The following is a 23,801-nucleotide window of genomic DNA, read 5'->3' on the forward strand; positions in this document are numbered from 1 at the left end:
TTGCCTACTGGCCTATTTTCTTTGCAAGACAAAGAGGGTGGAATGAGAAAGGCTGTGGTCTTTTGTGTCTAATCAACCACGAAAGCACTTCCAGTGTTGTTGACAACTGTTATATGACTGCCATGGCAACAGAGAAGAGGGGCTCGCCCTTGGACTACATTTCTTAAACAGACCTGGAAAGAAGCACCTCAAAACACAGTTCAAATGTTAATGCACAAAAATCTGAAAGACATATTTTTTAAAGATAAATTCTGAAGAAAAAAAATACAAATCAAATTAATGCCCTGCATACCTAGACCATCCACTGCTTCCCCATGCTCTGTGCATGTCTGAATCTGCACAGAGGCTGCGGGAGGAGGCACGCACAGTGCAATTGGTACAGACTCTGGCCCCAGACAACATGACTCCAGGCTCTCTCACTCATTCATTCAACTTGAACGAATTAGTCACTTCTTCAAACCTCATACTCTTCATCTGCAGGATGGGAAGAACAGCACAGAAAACCCTGCTTACCAAGGTAAGTGGGCTCCAAAATACTCAGCGGCATAAAATGTCTTACTGAAAGGCTAATGAATTGACTGAGGCAGGCCTGGTACAGGCAGCTACTCAGAACCTCCAGCAGCAGCCTGCGAGATCCAAGTATACCAGGTGCTGACTGAGGTCGGCACCGCCCTAAGGCAGGTTAAGTCTCATGAGCTTAAATATCCATTGGGATGATTCCAAGTTCCATGACATTCTGCGACTTCAAAGCTAGTTGGCATTTAGACCAGGAAAAATACTGGAGACTTGGGAGTTCACCCTCCATTTCCCTGCTTCCTAAAGAGGAGCAGCCCGCCTGGTTTAGGTCTATGCTGAAGATGAAATAACACATTTTAAAGTGCTTATTCAAAGTAAATAACTCATAAACGATGGCCACCATGAGCTTACATGGCCATATATCTTGAAGCGGCCAACTTGATCCCATGTGCGCCTGTATCAACCTCCCCCAGAGACCCACCATGAGGGTACTGCCATGGGGAATGAGCCAAGATGGGTCCATTCTGCAGTCTTCCTTAGGGACTGGGGCCACAAAGTTATGCTACTCTTTGTTTTTATGCAGTACTTCCTGCCAACTCTCAGCCTCCTGAAAATCAAACCTATGTATAGGGAGGCATCCATTGTAGAAGGAGTAGTAGATTCCAGAAGGTCTAGATTCCTGCTACCTACCCTGTAATCCTGTATAAGTCATTTCCGCTTTCTTGGCCTTTTCCTTGGCCTTGGATAAAGAGATAATACTGACTACCGCATGTGGTTGCTGAGAAGAGCAAATGAAATAATGACAGTGAAGGCATTTATCAACTATAATGCATTCTACAAACACAAAATATTATCTCATTACTAATAATGAGCATGAACATTTTGCAGCAGGGATGGGGTCGGTCGATGGCTAGAACATACACATAGTCTCTAGGCACAAAAGCATGACCTTACTTCCATTTATACTGAACCTCAAAATTTTAGAAATGGAAGGAATCTTAGTGTTCACCCAAGCAGAGATTCAAGAATTAGAGAAATCAAGAGTCCATCAGTCTAATCTCCCAATCCCTATATCAATTATTTTTAGAAATTATTTTATTTATTTATTTATTTATTTAGAGATGGAGTCTCACTCTGTCACCCAAGCTGGAGTGCACTGGCATATCTCAGCTCACTGCAACCTCTGCCTCCCAGGTCCAAGCAATTCTCCTGCCTCAGCATCCTGAGTAGCTGGGATTACAGGCACAGGCCACCACGCCTGGCTGATTTTTAGTAGAGACAGGGTTTCGCCTTGTTGGCCAGGCTGGTCTTGCACTCCTGACGTCAGATGATCCACTTGCCTTGACCTCCCAAAGTGCTGGGATTACAGGTGTGAGTCACCAAACCTGGCCAATTTTTATTTTTATTTTTGTGACAGAGTCTCCTTTGTTGCCCAGGATGGAGTGCAGGTGGTGCAATCTCAGCTAACTGCAACCTCTGCTTCCCAGGTTCAAGCAATTCTCATGCCTCAGCCTCCAGAGTAGCTGGGACTACAGGCACATGCCACCACACCTGGCTCACTTTTGTATTTTGGTGGAGACGGATTTTCACCATGTTGCCCAGGCTGGCTCAAACTTCTGGCCTCAAGGGATCCACTCATTTCAGCCTACCAAAGTGCGGGGATTACAGGCGTGAGCCACTGTGCCTGGCATCCATATACCACTTCTTTTTATAAGCTCCCAGATGACATCCAGCCTTTGCTTGAAAAGAAAGTTCACTTTCACATTGAAATGACCTTTCAGTTCTACCACTGGTTCACCCAATGCTTTGTTCTGAACCCAAGTCCCCCTTTCTTGTGAAAGCCTATTACATACTTGAAGGAAACAATTGTGGCCATAAATCACCATAAATCACCTCCATTTTAACTCCCTTATTTTGTAGCTAAAGGAACCAAAGCCTAAAAAAATGTGTGCACACATGCACACATACACACAGATGTACACACAGTCCCTTCTATTTCCCATTCATTCACCCTCCTGTGAACTTGATTGTGGCTTCTGCAATCAAACTTGTACTCTCACATGTTATTAAAATCAGAAATTAACATTGAGCTTTAGAGCTCATGCAGACTGACGCCCTCACACTTTATGGCCTGCAACTTCTCCCTGAGCAGGGAGAAGAGATGAAGACATCCCCCATGGACAAGTCCTTTTCAAGTTTTAGCCACATCTTTTCAAATACGAATTTGATCCTTTCAGTTAGATCAGGAAAAACAGCTTTCTTCACATGTGGAAAATGTCAAAGTACTTCTTGCATGCTAATTCCCCAAATATATGCCAGGTCATTCTTCTCATTACCTAAGTACGTGCTGACAGAAAAAGCACTAAAAAGTTTTCTTGTCATAGAGTAAAATCTGCAAATATCTCCTTTTAGGGCATGCAGGCACTATCCTGAAAGCCAGCTAAGGATGCTACATTCAGAAAAATCTTAATAACTAGCCTCTCCAACTCCATCAAAAGCAGTTATAAATGGTGAGCACTTGCTAAGTCCCCAGTACTGAGACCCGGATGTAAATGAAACCTTGCGGGGGCTTACGCTCCAATCAGTGGTGAGCACCACTCAAACAGTAAGTACAGTCAAGTGATCCAGAGACCATGACAGAACATGCACACTAAGAAGAGGGGGATGGCGTTCCCGCTGGGGATCCACAGTGGAGGCAAAGCTGGACTGTTAAGTCTTACAAGATGAAGGATGGTCACACCATGGACAACAGGCTGTAAAGCAAATTCCAGGCAGAGAAAGCAGTGTGAGCAGAAACAGGCTGGTATTAATCCTCCCAAACATCCACAATAGAGCAATGGGGTCAGTGTTCAGTCACAGGACAGCACAGCTTGGAGAAACCTGTAGTGGCAAATAGTGTCTCTCAAAATGTGCATCTACCCAGAACTTCAGAATGTGACCTTATTTGGACACAGGGTCTTTGCAGATGTTATGTTTAGTTAAGGTAGAGTCATTCTGGTATCCGTATAAGAAAAGAGGTGGCCAGGGCTCTTTGGCTCATGCCTGTAATCCCAGCACTTTGGGAGGCCGCCACAGGCAGATCACTTGAGGTCAAGAGTTCGAGACCAGCCTGACCAACAAGGTGAAACCCCGTCTCTACTAAAAATACAAAAATAAGCTGGGTGTGGTGGTGTGTGCCTGTAATCTCAGCTACTAAGGAGGCTGAGGCAGGAGAATTGCTTAAACCTGGGAGGCAGAGGTTGCAGTGAGCTGAGATCCCACCAATGCATTCATGCCTGGGCGAAAGAGTAGGCCTCTGTCTCAAAAAAAAAAAAAAAAGAGGATATAACAGAGACCCACACGGAGGAGGTCACGTAATGATGGGGGCAGAAACTGGAGTGACACAGCCGTAAACAAAGGAACATGAAGGGTTGTCAGCAGCCACTAGAAACTAGGAAGAGGCAAGGAAAGATTCCTCCCTAGAGCCTTTGAGGGGAGCACAGCTGTGCCAACACCTAGATTTTGTACTTTCTGAGAAGCAGAACTTTTAAGCCATCCAGTTTGTGCTATACTCTGTTACTTCAGCCTTAGGAAACTAACGTACTTGAACTTAGGGAAGGAAGGGTGGAGGCAGGTAAGCAGCAAGGCTGGTCAATGGTAACTGAGGCTGCAGATGAATGCAAAGGTGAGAGCATGGGAGGAAGGAGGGTCAGTGGACAGGGACAACCAAAGAAGGCCAGTACTGAAGGCTGCCCAGGCACTAAGGCCACGCATTACCTACTTTTTAAGGTGTGCCTGCTCTGATGGCTGCATTTTAGGGCCCAAACCTAGGTCTTTGAGAAAATTCTAAAATGCAGAACCCCCAAGACAAGTTGATTCAGCTTTCTGTGAAAACCTCCAGCTAGGGTGCCATAGCTGATGCTCTCAGTTTTACCCACCTGCTACTTTCCAGAAGAGTCCGTAAGAGCTAATCTACCTGGATGTATGGGCTTCACTGCTCCCCACACTTGGAGATAAATGACTTCAGTCTGACAGTCAGGACCATTTGTGGCAATATTTGTGTGAGTCCCAGAGAAGAGAATATAATTAGCCCCTGGACGCTGAACGCCACCGCCTTCACTGACAACCAGGCACATGAGTGTTTATATCTCCTGGCCCTTCTGCCTTTTAATTAAAATGTTTGTCTCACAGCTGCACTTGGGAAGTTAGCTCACACAAGTCCCATAGATAACAGGCAATGATCACCTTGGAACTTGAGAAGGACAAAGAGGGGCAAAAACTGGAATTAGCTCATGTTTACTAACAGGTCTCATAACGAAGGCCTGGACTTGGTTGGACTTTCAGGATAGACGAGGAGGGCCACAGGTTTCTGCTTGAGGTCTTGAGACACAGGAGACTGCCCATTCTGCAAAGGGAAACAGATCAGAGGTTCTGTGTGGCGGCTGAGGCCCGCGGGAAGGCTCTTCCTCAGGCCACCTGGATTCACTCCTGTCCCGGGCCTGCTGGTGCTTCAGGTACACAGAATTTTCAGCAGCCGAATTCTTTGAACCAATATTTGAAGGCTGGAAAGCATGCCTGGCTTTTGCTTTGAAATTCAAGCTGTGGACAAGCCCTGCAGGGTATCTCCTCTGAAAGATGAACAAGCAGATGGGCAGCCTAGGATATCTAGTCCCAGAGCGCCAAGGAAGTGGAATCAGCAGGACTTGGTGAATCACAGAATGATCTCCAAAGTGCAGTGTGGGGGACACCCAGAGCACTTCTCCATGAGTCCCTAATAATACAAATAAAACTATACCCAGAGCATGCCCGGAGGACACCATTCTCTATCAACACTGGGAGGAGTTTGTGAGAACCAGAAGTAGCTAACAGTTCACGCAAGGACCTGGTTCTTCTGGTCTCAGCAACTAAGCAATACAAGGTTGTTAACATGGACACCCCTCCTAGGCTTAACACTATGGCCCAGTGGCAGTTCTGAGTGCAGAGACACTGCTGGTCTCCTGCTGAGCGGCTGAGATAGTTATGGCTGAAGCCCTCTGGCTGCCTTCCCCGCAGCACAGAGATGCTGGCAGACCTCCACCACCGGGGCACCTAGGAGACACGCTTCCCTACAAGTGAGGGGCTTGGCTCTGCCACAGTCTGCCTGGGGAGCACGCAGCCCTGCTCGTAGGCCGCGGCACAAACCTCGCCACGCTGCCACTTCCTTGCACAGTCCAACCTGCACTGTGCCTCCCCTGCCTGGGATGGGAACTCTGCTCTCTCCACGTCTTAAATTACAGTGATGAATTACACCAAGATAAACAGCAGAGGCATGGGGATCAAAGACAGCGGGCTGCTTAGGGTGCTCTAAGAAAAAGATTTAGATATGGACTCGAAACACCTCCACCCGACCCAGGAAGTTGGACTGCCTCATCTTCCTCGTGAGTACGCAGGAAGGAGCACAACATGAAGTCTGGAGTCTGAGGCTTCCGGCCTGCCCAAGTGGATCTTGGCTCCCTGAAACCTGGGCAGGAGCAGAGCCGAGTGGCGGCTTTGCAGCCAGGGAAAGGAGGTCGCAGGCTGTTTGCCCTCCTGAGCACTCGTGCCCCGCTACTTTCACACTGTGTCAAGTCACACCCGGCCACTCGTGGTGAGTGTGGAAAATACGGGCCCTGGCCTGCAGCAAGAATCCTCCAGGGAAACCAACAGCACAGCATTCAGAGAGTGTGACCCATCTTCCAGGGGCCGGGCCTCTAAGGAGACCATGAAAACCAGCTTCACCTTTGCCAGCTCCTTTCCCTGTGAGTCCTCTGGGCCTCGGCGCAAGGCTGTGGGCAGACGCCGTGCGAGGGAAGCCATCCCAGCTGTGGCCGCTGGCAGGAGGCAGCTGAGTAAACACAGGGCTTCAGTGTGCAGCACCTTACACTCTCATTAAAGCCACTTTTAACAGGCACCACAGCACCAAACCACAAACGGCAGCTCCACTCCTGCCTTCAAAATTCTCCCACAGCAAAATAAGGCTGGAGCAAAACCCTCCACACTCTGTTTTAGCCCTTACTTGCTCTTGTCCTTTGCTTTGCTATGGAGTGGGGCTGAGGACTGGAAAAATATCTTTATTAAAAAGTAATTACAGGAGTACAAAAACACACATTTCTAAAAATGAGATGGCATATGAACCCACGAACGTAGTAACATAAGCCAAAACCACTGATGGTCATTTAAGAATTTTCCCAACGTTGCAGCCACTGACTCTGGGCTCTTGGAGACCGTTGGTGCTCATCGTGAACACAGGATGGAGGGCGTGGCCCAGCAGGAGAGACATGCCTACCAGTAATGTAATCACCGGCTTGGACATTACTTGACCCAGAATCACAAACATAAGATTTCAAAAGGAGCTGGAAATATCCTGGAATTACTGGAGTAACTTTAACCTCCCTAAGAGACTCTCCCTTTGTCACTTAAAACTAGAAAATCAAAGTGCAATCCAGAGAAGCAAGGTCCCCGTACAAGCTGGGAGGATGCCTGCATGAGCTGAAGAGAGGACAAGATGAGCTCTATTTCAACAGGTCAAAAGTCTCTGGGGTCAAAAGTCTCCAGTGTATGTAATATTCCTGTCACAGCTCAGGCTGCTGTTATCAAAATGCTACAGACTAGGTAGCTTAAACAACAGAAATTTATTTTTTTACAGTTCTGGAGGCTAGGGGTCCAAGATCAAGGCTCCAGCCAATGTGGTTCCTGTCAAAGGCTCTTTTTTGGGCTTACAGATGGCCACCTTCTTTCTGTGGCCTCAAACAGCCTTTTCTAAGGGTGTGTGCAGAGAGAGAGCAAGCTCTCTCACATCTGTTCTTGTAAGGATGCCAGTCCTATGGGATCAGAGCCCCACACTGACTACATTTAACCTTAATTACTTGCTTAGAGGCTCCATCTCCAAATACGCCACACTAGAGGTTAGGGCTTCCACATATGAATCTGGGGGGACTACAAATATTCAGTCCGTAACACTTCCTTGAATATAATCCCAATTGACAATGTGACAATCATAAACTTCCATTGCTTGAAAAGCAATCCAAGGATCATTTCTTCTAAAGAACAGGTGGTTCTGTGATTAGTTAGCACGTCTTTGATTAAAAGATCTGTATTAGTCCATTTTTATGCTGCTGATAAAGATATACCTAAGACTGGATAATTTATACAGAAAAAGAGGTTTAATGGACTCACAGTTCCACATGGCTGGGGAGGCCTCACAATCACAGCAGAAGGCAAAAGGCACATCTTACAGACAAGAAAGAAAATGAGAGCCACCTCTTATAAGGTTTCCTCTTATAAAACCATCAGATCTTGTGAGCCTTATTCACTACCACAAGAACAGTATGGGAGAAATCGCCCCTGTGATTCAATTAACTCCCACTGGGTCCCTCCCACAACATGTGGGAATTATGGGAGCTACAATTCAAGATGAGATTTGGGTGGGGACACAAAATCAAGGTCTATGGTCAGTGTCGATTTATAAGCTACTCTTTCTCAGTCTCAATGAATGAAGCATTTCTGATCCCAAAACTTTGACCCTGAAGCTTAAAAACCCAAATGGTGCTGGGCACGGTGGCTCAAGCCTGTAATCCCAGCCCTTTGGGAGGCCGAGACGGGCGGATCATGAGGTCAGGAGATCGAGACCATCCTGGCTAACATGGTGAAACCCTGTCTCTACTAAAAAATACAAAAAACTAGCCAGGCGAGGTGGCGGGCGTCTGTAGTCCCAGCTACTCGGGAGGCTGAGGCAGGAGAATGGCATAAACCCGGGAGGCGGAGCTTGCAGTGAGCTGAGGTCCGACCACTGCACTCCAGCCTGGGCCACAGAGCGAGACTCCGTCTCAAAAAAGAAAGAAAGAAAGAAAGAAAAAAAACCCAAACGGTTAAAACCTGCTGGCTGAATTAGGTAGAATGGAGCTTCAGAAATATAAATATCCTACAGAATGGGTCACGGTGGCAAGTTTCCCAGAGTGCTGAGTCATACCTGCTTTTGTGGTTTCTCTGTCTCCCTCCTTGTTGATGACTATCAGCTATCATTTTTCATTGATGTTCATATAGCTCCTTAAAGCAGCGCTTTTCCCCCTCAAAACATGTTACTTCTGGGCTTTTTAAGGTATAGAAATCAATAATTAAATTGGTTAGAACTATATGCAAAATAAGAATAAACAGACTCTGAGAGAGTCCAAGGTGGTTGTGGGAGTTTGCGATATTGACTTTTACGCCCTAGTAGCCTCTGTCTTATGTCGTCCTCTCTCCTTAAATATGGGATAGGGCTGTGGCTTGCTTTCACCAAGAGAATGTAGTAGAAATAATACTGGGACAATTCCAGGCCCAGACCTTAAAAGGCCTAGGTGGGAGCTTCTGCTTTTATGCTCCTGGGAGCCTTGAACTGTCATTTAAGAAGTCTAGCAACCTAGTGAGGAAACAACAAGCAGAGGCCACCAGAAGGAGAGAATATATAGGAAAAGAAGGAGGACAGAATACACAGGAAAAGAAAGTCAGCCTTGGCTGACTCACCATGTGAGTATAATCGCACAGGACCATGGGCAAGATCAGTTAAAGAACCTCCTGGCTGAGCCCAATCCACGCTGCAGAATTGTGAGAAATACTGTATTGGTTGTTTTAAGCTACTAAGTGGTGGGGTAGTTGTTACACAACAATAGATAAAAGATATCTTCTTTGAGACATGTGAAGTATAGGAAGTTAAAAAGGTCCGACCAAAGGCTCAACTACTGCTATGACTTTAAGGACCAAGCTTTGTCAACTGAGTGAATAAAATAACCAGTAGAGCTAAGGAATGGACCTCAGAGTGCAAGCCATCTTGACAATCCTCCACATTCTCTCTGTTCCAGCCCTAAGCGCTGTGTTAAGTGAAACACAATAATGTATACAAAAATAGCCAGCAATCAGGCTGGCACATGGGAAACACTCAAAAAATGCTTCTGGGTTTGTTCATGTGTTCCTAAAGCAGTGATGTGAACATGAACCTATCTATTCAGAGGTAGTACGGTGAAATGGGTAAGATCATTCTGGAAGCAGAGAGCCTGGGCTCAAATCCTGGATCCCACAATTACAAATGAGGCCTTAGACTTACCTGACTCTCCCACGCCTCAGTTTGCTCATCTGAAAAGGAGGTTGGCTACCAGAACCTACTTCACATGATTGTTGTGAAAACTGAGTTGCATGTTAAAAGATTAGAAGGTACGGCCGGGTGTGGTGGCTCATGCCTGTAATCCCAGCACTTTGGGAGGCTGAGGCAGGCGGATCACAAGGTCAGGAGATCAAGACCATCCTGGCTAACATGGTGAAATCCTATCTCTACTAAAGAAACAGAAAAAATTAGCTGGGTGTGGTGGCGGGCACCTGTAGTCCCAGCTACTCGGGAGGCTGAGGCAGGAGAATGGTGTGAACCTGGGAGGCGGAGCTTGCAGTGAGCCAAGATCATACCACTGCACTCCAGCCTGGGCGACAGAGAGGGACTCCATCCCCCTTGCCACAAAAAAACCCAAAGATTAGAAGGTACCTGGCACCCAGTAAAGACTATGTAATTGTTTATCGTTAAGGTTTTCTTTTTCTGTCTCTGTTGTTCTACCATTTCACACTCAACCAGTCAATTACACTAGTGTCTGTGTGCCAGTATTCACAGTATTTCCCTTCGGAGGTTTCAAAACTGAAAAATGGTTAACTGAATGCTAATTTTTAGGCTCTTCTATTCTTCCGGGTTTCTCCTCAAATAAAGTCATATCAAAAGTCATTAGTCTCTGGTAACATCCTGGAAAAGTTAGCAACTTATTGTGAGAATGGGGTCAAGAAAAGTGACGAGCAAGGTGTGTATGGAAAATGACAAAGCGACTGTGTGAGACACCAGGATGCTGTAGACAGTGAGGTGGAGTAAGGGGTATGATGCACAGGAAGGTGCTAATTCCCTGTGACCTTGAGCAGGTCTCTGACCCTGGGGCTTGGGGACCTCAACTGTAAGAGGGGACACCTCTACCCCACCTGCTCTGACCTCTGACAGGGCAGCAAGGAGGGGCAAATGAGTCCAAATTTATGAAAAGCTTTTCGTAACTCCTAGGACACTGGGTAGAGGGTAGGAAGTATCTCAATCTATTTACGGTCTCTTACTTTCTGCAACAACTTTTTACATTTTTGAAAGTTTTCAAATAAGCCCAAAACTTCATTCCTGCCAACAAGCAGGGCCACAGCAAGTGCCTTTTATGAACTAACGAGAAGCCTATTTTCTTTAAGAAACTGAAGAGTAGACATTCTTTTGACAATTCTCAAAAATAGCTCAGTCAATTCGATAAAATCATCTTTGAAAACATAAAAAAGAGCTCACCATCGCTTGGCACCTAAGCCCGACAGGTTGCTGCCACGGTGAAGGCTTTACATAAAGGGAGAGCCGAAAGCCTGTGATTCTGTTGGGTCTGATGGAGACCTGCTATTCTGATTTCCGAGGCTTGCTTTGTCTATTCCCGCTCCCTCTTCCCTCCTGTCTGCTTCTACACTTTACAAAAGGCCTTAGAAGTTGTATTTCTGGCCTAGTAACTCTTCCAGCCACTGCTGGGTTCAGACCAGATTTAGCCCAAGGATCGGCGGGTGACCAGGCCCATACAATGCCAGGAGGAAAGGTGCCAAGCCTGCTCCAGCTCTGGCAGACTGGCTGTCACTTGGGCATCTGGCTCTCCCTGAGGGCTCCATTTGTCAGCAAAGACATCGCTCTTTCCCCAGCCATTCTTTCCACCTCCTAACCCAGGCTCTCCATGAGAGGGACAAAGGGGGCCTTATTAAAGGCAGGGAGAGGAGGAAAACCAATGGCCCTAAAGAGAAGCTGAAAGGATGAGGTTGGGGACCACCTCAAAACGCTCTCCCCAGGGCAGATGGGCACTTGCCACCTTTCAGGTCTCCCTGGGGAGCTGGGGTGACTGACTTGAGTTTTTGAAAGACTGGACAGTTGTTGGTCATGGTGAGAGCAAACTGAAAGGTTTGCAGCAAGCCTGGGAGCCATGCAGCACAATCAGTCTGGCTTCTCCCGTCCAGCTCTGCCCTGACCAGCAGAACTGTGTGGTGAGAGGTGAGGGCTGTTGCTAATTACATTTTCTGAACACGCCGCAGGCATACTTTCCCCAGGCTGTTTGGTTTGCCCTCTCCACCCCCACTCAGCTGCAGTGTACAGCTCAACCAGTCTTACAGGGAGGAGCAATGTGGGAGCCCATGGGGGGAAGTCAGTCCCACCACCCTGGATGACCTATGGTGAGAAGACGCCCTGCCCTTTCCCACCTACACAGGTGGAATTCACACCAACTAGGGCTGAGAGCCAAAAATCAAAACCACCACAGACCTCACTCCTGGCCAGTGTCTTGGCTACTTACATATAGAGCTCCAAATATCACTCATCTCCACCGTGACCACAGCTGGATTTTTCTCTACTGCTTTAACTGCAGCAAAACCTGTTCTGAGACAGACTGTCTCCTGCTCGGCTTTATTGCTGCCACAATCTGAAATTCTCTGTCCTCCTGTGTTCCTATCACCTATACCCCAGGCCTGTTTCTGCACCTGCCCACCAGACAGCGGTGCACTGGTCTCTTTCCAAGTGACTGTGAGCGTCACAGGTGCTGAGATAGAGCTCTGAAGGCAGCCAGCCTGATGTGTCTGGGGCTCTGAACACAGTAGACATTTAACACAAATCTGCTGGTCATTCCCTGATGCCAAACACGGGGAAAGAAAGCCTTCTGAGATGAGTACGTGGCAAAGCGGTAACCTACTTGTCTTCAGAGCCCTACAGGCATCTGTGAAGGACTCAAAACCCCAGATTTCTGGTACACAGACATGCGACTTGGACACCAGTTTCCACCAAGGGTGGCAGCAACCTTGAATGCTAGATCATCCCATCCTCGTAGCACAAGCCAAGCCAGAGGAATGAAAGAGGGTACACACCAACATGAAGACGGTTTGGCAGCGTGGCCTGACTCCAAATACAGGTTGAGCCACCTCCCTGGAGCCCAGCCAAATCTATGACAAAGCCGATTGTTCTGATATCCACTAAGGTGTGCCCTTGCTGATTTTGGCTGCTCTGCCAGCTACATGATCACAGCAGTAATAGGTGCAATGAACTAAGTGCCTACCCTGCCCCAAGCAGGCTACACACATCAGCATATACTGCCTAAGGAGGCAGAGAGCCTGGGAGAGGGTAAAGGCTTTGAAGTCAGATGTCCCAGGCTCTGCATTCACCCAGAGACCATCTCAGTGCCAACTGTGTCCATGCTCCATGCCAGGCACTGAGAATGTCATGAGGTATAAGGGCGGCCCCTGGCCTCAGGGAGTTCATAGTCTCTGGAAGAAAACAGATGGAAAAATAGGCCACTAACTACAAAGTGAGAGATGCCATTATGGGAGCATTCACTCAGCCCTGGCCTCACGACATCTGAGTGAATCCTAAATGAGGTAGCCACATGTTTTTGTGCAATTATGTAAATTCCCTAAGCCCTAGTTTCTTCATCTGTGACACAGGGATTAATAACACCTAGGTCATGGGGTTCTATGAAGACTAAATACACAATCTTTAAAGTGCTTACCTTGAAGTAAATAAAATGATGGTAATCACTCTTATTTAACCACAAAATAATGAGATTACATGCAGAGATTTAAGTATGACAACCCAACTGACTTTTAACTTTTTCTCAGGCAAACATTTTCAAAACACTCACGGCTCACACATTTGGAGTCTCTAACCTGCACCTGATTCTTTATTGGAGGCTCCCTAGGATGACCATGTAATTTACTGCCCAAACCAGGCCTCTGAGGGTGGGGAAGAAAGGAACAATTCACGAATCCACTGGGACAGCATGGTAAATCAGATGTCACATTTCGGACAAAATGGAGCTGTTGGTCACTTTATCCATTGTCCATTGGCCAATTTCAGAGTCAAAGTAGGCAGCCATCACTGTGCATCTCCTTTCTCCATCATTTTTGGGAGCTGCCAATAACTTTGAGAACAGACCCAGCAAAACCTCAACCCGGGTGAGAGCCAGCAACTGCCCCGCACCATCTAGAAGTCCAGAAACTCAATAAACATGGAAACCATCCCCACCTTCGCATCTCCTCCCCAAACAAGAAAAGGGTCAGACTCTGGTCCTAGCTCTTGGCATCGGTCACCACCCCTCACGTGTTAGAGAGCAGCTGTCTCCCAGCAAGGTATCAGCCATCCTTTCTGCTTCCTGGATGTTGCCTCTTACCTCAGGTGTCCCAGGCTGTAGAAGCGGGACTCGCCATCGGTGGAGCGGACCACCTGCAGCGTGAACATGGGCTGCAGCTGCCTGAGCTCCAGCAGGACGATGGCCAGGTAATGGATGAAGAGGAGGGCATCCACGAGGGAGACTGCATATTGCACAATGCCCTGGTAATTCCGGTCCCGAGAGTCCAAAATGCGGACCCCATAAAAAAGCCAATAGGAAACCACAAAGAGAAAGATGAGGACCAACAAAAGGGCACGAAACACAAACACCCGTGGCATGTCAGCTCTCCGCTTGCGGAAGAAAAGTGCCCAGGTCCCTATGAGCAGAATGAGGAGTTTGAATGCCACGGAGATAAAGAGCCCCTCACAAATTGTGCCACAAGGCTCCAGCTCATCCCTCCACAGGATCGGAGGTAAAAGGATGAAGGCGATAGGGGTGAGGAAAACTAGAAGTCCAAGAAAGGAGGCGACGGTGAGGCCCAGGTAGCGTTTGCAATCCAGCCCCACACTGTCCTCCATGTCCTTGCTGATCCTGGCAATGTCCTCTTGGGATATGCTGTGCTCTGAGGTGCCTGTGATGGCCGTGGTGGTCTCTCCCCAGTTGTCATCCTGGTGGGGAGAAGACAGTGAGGATGACACGATGCAGGTCATTTGTAAAAGCTACAAAGAGCAGTGAACATGCAGGGCCCACCGCATCTACCCAGCCCTGTTCACAAAGGCTTCCAGAAAATGAAAGCTTAACTCTTTAAATATTAGAACTTTTTAACTCAAACAATTTTCATTGAAATTTTCAAAATGTATGCAGTATTTACCTTTTCAAACAGAGAAAACATAATGTGATCTTTCTGTCTGTTTGGGTGATCCATTGACATAACATTGATTATCACCCCCGGTGTTGAAAAACCTTGAGAGGCTCTGAGGGCCTGGAGCTGTTTGCCCTGCAATGCGCAATCCAGGTGTTAGACTAATCTTGTGAGAGCTCATCTATAGAGATAAACCTCCTGCATCTTCTTTCCAATTCACACTGGGATATAAAGGCTCACGAAGTCCAGCTTCTGGAGGTGGGAGTATTACTACACCCTCCAGCAGCCCAGAAGAGCAAAGGGCATAGCAAGGGAGCTCACACCACTACACAAACCCAAGCTTACCTGCAGCTAGGACTCACATTTTAAAATCTCCTTATGGGCCGGGCGCGGTGGCTCACACCTGTAATCCCAGCACTTTGGGAGGCCGAGGTGGACAGATCACGAGGTCAGGAGATCGAGACCATCCTGGCCAACATGGCGAAACCCTGTCTCTACTAAAAATACAAAAATTAGCTGGGCATGGTGGCGCATGCCTGTAATCCCAGCTACTCGGCAGGCTGAGGCAGAAGAACTGCATGAACCTGGGAGTCAGAGGTTGCAGTGAGCTGAGATTGCGCCACTGTACTCCAGCCTGGGGGACAAGAGCGAGACTCTGTCTCAAAAAACAAACAAACAAACAAACAAACAAAAACTCCTTACGATGTTCACAAGATCCACTTAACAAGTATCAGTGTCAAGCACTCTTTAACAATATTTCTCATGGACCAAGCTAAGCAAATCCAAGAATCCACGTATGGCCAGATTGGCTTAAAAATTCTTCCTAAAACATGTTTTCATGATGAACTAAACATCAAGGGCATAGAAACAACCAGGATTATTATAATGTATCTTTTACTTTCTAGCTTCCTGTCTTTTTAAACTTCTAGGCAGTTGCAAGTTAAAGCAATTAGTCTATTCACTTAGCAAGACCCAGTTGATAGAATTTTAAAGGCTTCTGCTGTTTAAAAACAACTGGCAATAATAATGGAGCAACAAGACAGCCAGGTGCTGAAAAGACACAGGGAGCCAAAGAGGTTTTGCCTCAGAAATTCGTATGTATCCTCTCACTCAGAAAAAAAATGTCAGATGCAGTGGCAAAGGGGGTGAAATTAGGACACCAACTTACAAAAAGCTAGTTGAAGTTAGTAGCTACATCAGCAAGACAGAGATCGCTCATAATCAAATAATCCCAAATCTAGTAATGACCAGAAAACAGGATTTATGAAATACATGGGCTATGGTAAGAAGTGGTAGTTCAGGTCTCAATCCTATGAACTAATAATCCTTCGACTTGGAAAGTCAGAAGTATCACATACACTGAGAGAAATTCCTGTTTAAGACGATGGCCAGAAGCAGCCAGGACTCTTGAACATTGCTGGTGGAAGTGGACCACGGCACAGTGCCTCTGGAAAACCACTCTGGCGGTTTCATAGAAATTTAAATATACACTTAACTATATGGTCCAGCAATTCCACTCTCAGGTTTTATCCAAAAATTAATAAAAATGTACATCCAGCCAGGTGCGGTGGCTCACGCCTGTAATCCTAGCACTTTGGGAGGCCAAGGCAGGCAAATCACCTGAGGTCAGGAGTTCGAGACCAGCCTGGCCAACATGGTAAAAGCCCGTCTCTACTAAAAATACAAAAATTAGCTGGGCTTGGTGGCGCACGCCTGTAACCCTGGCTATTCGGGAGGCTGAGGCAGGAGAATCGCTTGAACCTGGGAGGTAGAGGCTGCAGTGAGCTGAGATCATGCCACTGCACTCCAGCCTGGGCAACAGAGAAAGACTCTGTCTCAAAAAACAAACCAACCAACCAACAAACAAAAACCCAAATGTCCATTCACTAGGAGAATGGATAACAAATTGTGGTAGACTGACACAGTGGAATACTACTCAGCAAAAGTAAAAAGAATAAGCTGTTGAAACATACCAAAATATGGATAAATCTCAGAATCATTATGCTGAGTGGGGTGGGTTGGGGGGCAGGGGTGGACCATATGATTCTAATTATATTAAATTCAAAAACAGGCAAAATTAAACTACAGTGATAGAAAGCAACACAGTGGTTGCCTTGGAGAGGTGAGGGTGGGGCAGAGGTTGACTAGGAAGGGCACAACAGTTTCCTGGGGTGCACATGCATGCCTAAAAAATGCAGATGTACAAAGGATCCTGTTAAGCTTGAGATTCTTAGAAGAAAAAGCATCTAAGATGCTTTCATCAAAACCCCTAGATATTCAATAAAGAAACTGAGGCCTACAAAGGCTGTAACTACTCAAGGTAATGGAGCCACTAAAAAATACAGCCTCCAAACACCTATCTCAATGCTTTTCACACCAGATCATCCTCGGGCAATACCAATAGCTTCCCAAAGTAGTTCTCAGATATGAGGTGCAGAGGAGATGCACAGAAAGAAGAGCCTCTGTTGTAGGCCACCGGCACCTCTGAACCCACATCCAGGAGGAAACTGACCCCCTCATGCACTCCAGGGTGATCCAGTCCTAGGACTGGCCCCATCCAACCATCAGCCATCCCAGAGCCAAGGCAGGCAGCACTAAAGGCATTTGCTCATTGCTCAGTGAACCCCATGTTCAACCCACAACTATAGCTTTGAGTCCCAAGAACACCTTGTATACTCTGAGGAATTCCAGTTTCAGTGCACCTATTTGATTATAAATGCTTACCTGTGTGTATGCACAAGTGTGTACAGATGTATGCTCATCTATAGTCCTATATCTGTCTTTACAGCTGTGTATCATACATTGCTTTGTTTATGAGAGGCAAGGCTGGACATGTGTATATATATTTCAGGATGTGCAGAGGGTGTGCAAACATGTTTCTGTGTATAGCTCAGATATTTATTTAAATCAGGTGGGCTGCCAGACAGTTGGAACCTGGAGAAGAACCCACTCAATGGTTTAAAAAATTAATAAAGTGTCAGTACTTCAAAAATACTATAAAGTTAGGATTTCATATAAAATTCTGATTTGCAGCTTTTCTCAAACACTGAATCCCTGAATTCCTGAGCAACAGTAGGTGTCTGGAGCTGCGGCGCTACTGTTTCCTTTACAGAGGCAAATCATTCTCCAGTTAGCCACAGGCTCCTTCGCACCACACTACAGCACTCACACTGACACACTGCACAGACTGCTGTTAACCCAAAGCTTGTTTGATATATTTTTGCCCCCTCTTTTTGATCCAGGTCCTCCTTAATTAACTTATGTTTCTCTAGCAGGCATCTGAGTGTGTGGCCTCTGATTGACTGCATAGCTCTAGTAGTAATGGTCAGTCTGGGCTGTCCCACTTTTTCAAACTTCTTCTTAGGGTTTCTGAATTTCCTTCTCCCTCTTACACTGTTCCATTGTGAAATGAGTAGTGAGAGACTTCAGCTTTTCCCTTCCCTACCCTGTCATCAACCTTGCTGGCTTCTTTTCCACACCATGCAAAGCAGGCCAACCAATCATACTTCAGAAGAATCCCCAAGCTACCAAAGGGCAGGACAGGCTGTCCTCAGACCAAAAAGAGACCACGGGACATAGATAAACTATTTAGCATGCTAGAAAAATAAAGACAAAAGTCCAAGAGAACCTAAGGAAAACATTTACAGAAAGGAGTCTTGGTCAAGTGGCAGTGTGCTTACAGACCACCTTTGATCCTTACCTGAACTTCCTCTGTCCGAGCAGAATCATTTCCCAACAGGGGCTCTCCAGTGGGAGGTTGAATGGTGACAGACTTTTCTGACCCTCTGCCATCTTTATTCCGGGGTGACTTATGTCTCTCTCTAGTTCTCTCCCTGAAAAACAACAATGAGCTAGCATATTTATGCCATGTTAATTAACTCTCTGGGTTTATCAAAATGTAAGTATGATTTTGAATTTAGGCAAGTTCTACACACACACGCACACACACACACCCGCACACACTGCATCAAAACCCACCCATCTTCACCACACTTCAAGGGGTGCATTGATCTTTACTCTCTACTTAATATTTTCTTTCTGCCATCCCAAGACCCAAAACACTCTTCTTGCATTGCCATAAAGAAATACCTGACACTCTCATAAAGAAATGAGGTTTAACTGGCTCATGGTCCTGCAGGCTTTACAGGAAGCATGGTACTGACATCTGCTTGGCTTCTAGAGAGGCCTCAGGAAGCTTACAGTCATGGCAGAAGGCGAAGTGGGAGCAGGCACATCACATGGTGAAAGCGGGAGCAAGAGAGAGAGTTGGGAGAGGAGGCATGACACACTTTTTTTTTTTTTTTTTTTTTTTTGAGACGGAGTCTCGCTCTGTCGCCCGGGCTGGAGTGCAGTGGCCGGATCTCAGCTCACTGCAAGCTCCGCCTCCCGGGTTTACGCCATTCTCCTGCCTCAGCCTCCCGAGTAGCTGGGACTACAGGCGCCCGCCACCTCGCCCGGCTAGTTTTTTTTTTTTGTATTTTTTTAGTAGAGACGGGGTTTCACCGTGTTAGCCAGGATGGTCTCGATCTCCTGACCTCGTGATCCGCCCGTCTCGGCCTCCCAAAGTGCTGGGATTACAGGCTTGAGCCACCGCGCCCGGCCAATGACACACTTTTAAACAACCACCTGTCACTCTTCCTCTATCAACAGTGATATTTTTTCAAAGCCTACAATTGTAATTTTAGGATTTCTGTAGCTAGTTACACTTTATTGTAATAATTACCGATTTGATTTGGTTATAATTTGCCTTAATCAATTTTCTAGGGCTTTTAAAATTGGGACAACACTGTAGAATATCTAAGCTTTGGTATGTCCAAAAAAATCTGGGACACATTTTCACCCTTCACCTTTGGACAGGAGAAGAAAGGAAATTCAAAGTCAGTACAAAGAACTGTTTACTTCTCATTCTTACAGGTTCAAAACTAAGTCATTCCCATAGGTTCTAGCTGAACTTGAAGACATCCATAGAAACAAACAAGCTAGGACAAAAGGCCAAAGACACCAGCAGGGGTGGAGGGTGTGTGTGTGTGAGTGAGTGCGTGTGTGTGCGTGTGTGTGTGTGTGTGTGTGTACACGGGGAGGGTTTCAGGCCTCCTGAGGAAAGCAGACTGCTGCATCATTTTACCCCACAGGAACTTCCTGGGTGGTCTTCCAGCGTGATTGTAAGAACCCTGCCTGGGGGTCATTCATGAAATTCCAAAAGGAACCAATCATTGTGGCCAAGCCCAGGTCACAACCTGGGCAATAACCGCCTATGGGAACTGGCACTCCCCCTCTAGTTGCCAACAGGAAACCCAGAAGCCCCCACCTAAGGAGCCCCTCAAGGGTCAGTGAGTTCCCTCAGCCTCCAGCCCCCACAGCCACCTTGACATCAGCCCTCCTTCCTACAACCACTCGCCGTCGTCATTCCCAAGGTCTCCCAGGCAGGATAGAAGCAGATTTTGGAGACAAACAGATCTTGGTTTTGCCCTACCAGATGTGTGATCTTGCACAAGTTACTCAATCTCTGAAAACCTCAGTTTCTTTATGTATGAAATGGTGACAACGACAACATCACATAATGTAAGTAGTGCTCAGTACAAGGATGTGGAGTAAGTGCTAATGCAGAGTGGCTGTGATTGCTATTACTATTAGCCAATGTCAAAGAACGGTGTCTTGACTTAGTGCCGCAGAGTGTGTATACCTTGGAGAAAGAGATGTAAATGGAACTATTAACACACAACACATCTTCTGTTAACCTATTACTTAGCTTAAGAAAATGTAGATTTCTTGTCAAACTTCTACCTTATCGTTATCTCCCTGGGATAAGCATTGACTGATTCCTTCAAAGAGCCAGGAGGCTCCCATGGCCAAGGGAATCTTTCAGTGACAACAATTGTATTCCTAGAGCATAACTTATAATTACAGTCTGTTGCTGATATAGTTTGGATAGTTGTCCCTACCCAAATCTCGTGCTGAACTGTAACCCCCAATGCTGGAGGTGGGGCCTGGTGAGAGGTGTCTGGATCATGGGGACAGACCCCCCATGGCTTGGTGCTATCTTCATGACAGCGAGTGAGTTCTTGGGAGATCTGGTTGTTTAAAAGTGTGCTGCACCTCCTCTCCCAACTCCCTCTCTTGCTCCCGCTTTCACCATGTGATGCGCCTGCTCCCACTTAGCCTTCTGCCATGACTGTAAGCTTCCTGAGGCCTCTCTAGAAGCCAAGCAGATGTCAGTACCATGCTTCCTGTAAAGCCTGCAGGACCGTGAGCCAGTTAAACCTCATTTCTTTAAGAAGGTGTCAGGTATTTCTTTACGGCAATGCAAGGAGAGACTAATACAACCACAAAGTTAGATTCTAAAAATAGAGGTGTTCTGGTCAACTCAGGTGTTTTATTTTAGCCAGGCAGCTAGGGAAACAGCCAAATAAGCAGAGAATTTGGTTGTTTACCCAGAGATGCATCTAACAATGCCAGTTACGTCACATCCTACCCCAATTTATAGAACACTTTGCTGAATGCTTCACTATAATATTTCATTCAATCCTAATTATAATCCTATGAAGCCAGTATTATTGTCTTCATTTTACAGACAAGGAAACTGTGGCTCACAGAGTTTAAGTTACTTCTCAAAGTAGTATTATATACAGTCAGTGGCAGACCTGAATTCAGGTCTGTTGCCACCACTTCTATTCACACCCACTATGGTGCACCGTGTTGAAGAGCAATGGGAAGATTTCACGGCATAAATATTCTTAAAATCATTCTCACACCCTTATACTTTAAAACTATTAGAGCTATGAAATATGCCTTTAAAGCTATTGCTAGGAGTCACAATTGGACCTTAGATAGCACAAAGCTGTGTGCCCGACACTCTGGGCTGTCAAAAACAATCACTTCAAAAGGCACCCACTGTGAGAAACCATAAACACTTTGGGAGAGACTTCCCACGTGTTTAGTCAGTTTCAGAACTAACCTCAGAATAAGTCTAGAACTGCTGCTCCACCAGCCCCGCCATCGGCCAGATGGACAATGCCCCTCTTCTATCTTAATCCGCTTCCATTTTCCCCAACTACTCTCACATTTATCACTCTCTCGGCCACCAGCCAAGCCACATGCTCACCTAACCCATCTATCTGTTCACTAGTCCCATGGGTCAAATCTTGTGACAGCACAAATTCCACTGGAAATCAAAATTCTTTCATTGAGTGCCAATTCCCAGAGCCTGCACCCTACCAGGGCAGAAAGCAGGTGGGGAGCCACCCAGAGGTGGAAACAGCCTCTGTTGCCAGCCAGGGTTCCCATCACCAGCCCTCCCAGCCTGGCTATTAAAACGCCCAGGAGCACCCAAATGTGAAACAACCGTTTAACAATTCCCCTGATAACATCGGAGGGAAACCAGAGAAGAACTTGTCATCTGATAACCCAAGGAAGGTTTCTCATCCTCCAGAGCCCAAAACCCTAACTAGTGTATCTTAAACTTTAAAAACTTTTTTTTTTTTTTGAGACGGAGTCTCGCTCTGTCGCCCAGGCTGAAGTGCAGTGGCAAGATCTCGGCTCACTGCAAGCTCCGCCTCATGGGTTTACGCCATTCTCCTGCCTCAGCCTCTCGAGTAGCTGGGACTACAGGCGCCTGCCATCTCGCCCGGCTAGTTTTTTGTATTTTTTAATAGAGACGGGGTTTCACCGTGTAGGCCAGGATGGTCTCGATCTCCTGACCTCGTGATCCACCCATCTCGGCCTCCCAAAGTGCTGGGATTACAGGCTTCAGCCACCGCGCCCGGCCTTAAAAACTTCTTAAACTTAAAAAACGATACAGAAAAACTACCCTAGGTATAGAATCAAGTGCAGATTTGTTGACCCCACTCTCAAATAATTTTCTGGAAGGGAGACAACAGAAATCAAAAATTTCCCCAGCATCCCAGGTGACTACAGGTGGTAAAGGAGACTTGCCCCAAGATTCTCTTCCCTGAATGCTCCTGGGAGGAGATTGCTGAGTGACTGCTTGGAAGTCTGCTTCTTTGTGAAACGTCCTGTATGTAGCAGGGGCTTGATAATGGGAGCCATGAGTGTAATGCTCAGCTGCACAATGTTATAATACACAGCGCTGCTTTATTAAAATAGTATGAAGTGGATGAAGTTGGGAGAAAGGTTCAGAACAGTGTGCAGTCATGACTGAGGGATACCCTGAGCCAAGAGCCTTCCACTCACTGTCAAGTGAGAGCTGAAGGTGAGGCACTTCCTGTCAGCTCAACACTAGCACTGCACCAGGTATTGGTCACGCTACCAACGGAGCAGGACCTGCCATATGGCTTTTATTAGAAAAAAATTATTAGGAAATTAGAAAACCTTTATCAGAAATCACTGGTCCCGAATTACTGCTCTAAGAAGGTCTCTGAGCCAAGCCAGGACTTCACAGTCACACTCTACAAAAATCCTGGCATTCAGTGCCTTCCTGTCTGCAGGACTGCAGGTCACAGTGCGGCGACCTCACTGTAATATGTACTCAAAGGCTCATCCCTGTAGCTCCAGATGTCTGGGAGAGGGTTCCCCATTGATGAAGACAATCCGTTCACGGCGTCCAAGAGTACGGAAATGGGAGACCACGGGAGTAAACAGACTGCCAAGCCACAGGGGGAGGGGTGTTACAAACACATGTTTACATGTGTGTTTTTCCAACTCTGCCTCAGTGGCCTGGATCACCTCTGTGCCTTTGCTGGGCGGCTGTGTCAGCTGCGAGAGTTTTTCTTTGTATCTTTATCTCTGAATCTGTCTCCACGCAACATCTGCCTGTAGGAGTAAAGATAAGTATATCTGTGCGTGTTGTGTGAGGGGCAGGAAGAGCAAGTGGTGGCATGCAGGCAGCCCGGGCATGTGTCTGCTCTGCACGTGTGTGAGCAAATGCGTCTGTTTAGGTAGTTCTAGAGCTAAGCCCTTGGGGGTTGCTGTCACCCTCCTTGTTCCAGCTAGAACCCCTGTAATTCTCACTGTTCCCACTTACAGTCAGCATTTCCTGGGAAGATTATTTAGTACTGTTTCTGTTGTTTGCCTATTTCTATTTGGGGAAAGCTGGCCCCACCGGTTACTCCTCCCTTTCCTTCTCTCCCACAACCCACGACCTGTCCATTCTCTCTGCTGGCTGCTGGGGCCCGACTGGCTGCTTCCTCTTGGCTATGGCTGGGGTAAGAGGGCTGGGCCCTGGGCACACAGACTCTGAAGCAGCCTTGGAACAAAAGCACCAATTCCTCCAACTGCCCTGGCGGTCCTCTTTTTGTGCATTTTAGCAC

General features: G+C 46.8%; 1 protein-coding gene across 1 annotated transcript in view; it reads right to left on the minus strand.

The window, feature by feature from the left end:
- The window catches only part of VANGL1 (VANGL planar cell polarity protein 1), a 57,313-nt gene that overhangs the window by 20,746 nt on the left and 12,766 nt on the right, over positions 1-23,801 (minus strand). The window contains exons 3-4 of the mRNA XM_033200749.1: positions 18,236-18,368; positions 13,734-14,341 (exon numbers count right to left, since the gene is read on the minus strand). Coding sequence (XP_033056640.1) covers positions 13,734-14,341; positions 18,236-18,368 — 741 coding nt within the window. The remainder of the gene's footprint in view (positions 1-13,733; positions 14,342-18,235; positions 18,369-23,801) is intronic.

The sequence above is a fragment of the Trachypithecus francoisi genome, unplaced genomic scaffold, assembly GCF_009764315.1.
Source record: "Trachypithecus francoisi isolate TF-2019V2 unplaced genomic scaffold, Tfra_2.0 Lachesis_group5, whole genome shotgun sequence".
Taxonomy (NCBI): Eukaryota; Metazoa; Chordata; class Mammalia; order Primates; family Cercopithecidae; genus Trachypithecus; species Trachypithecus francoisi.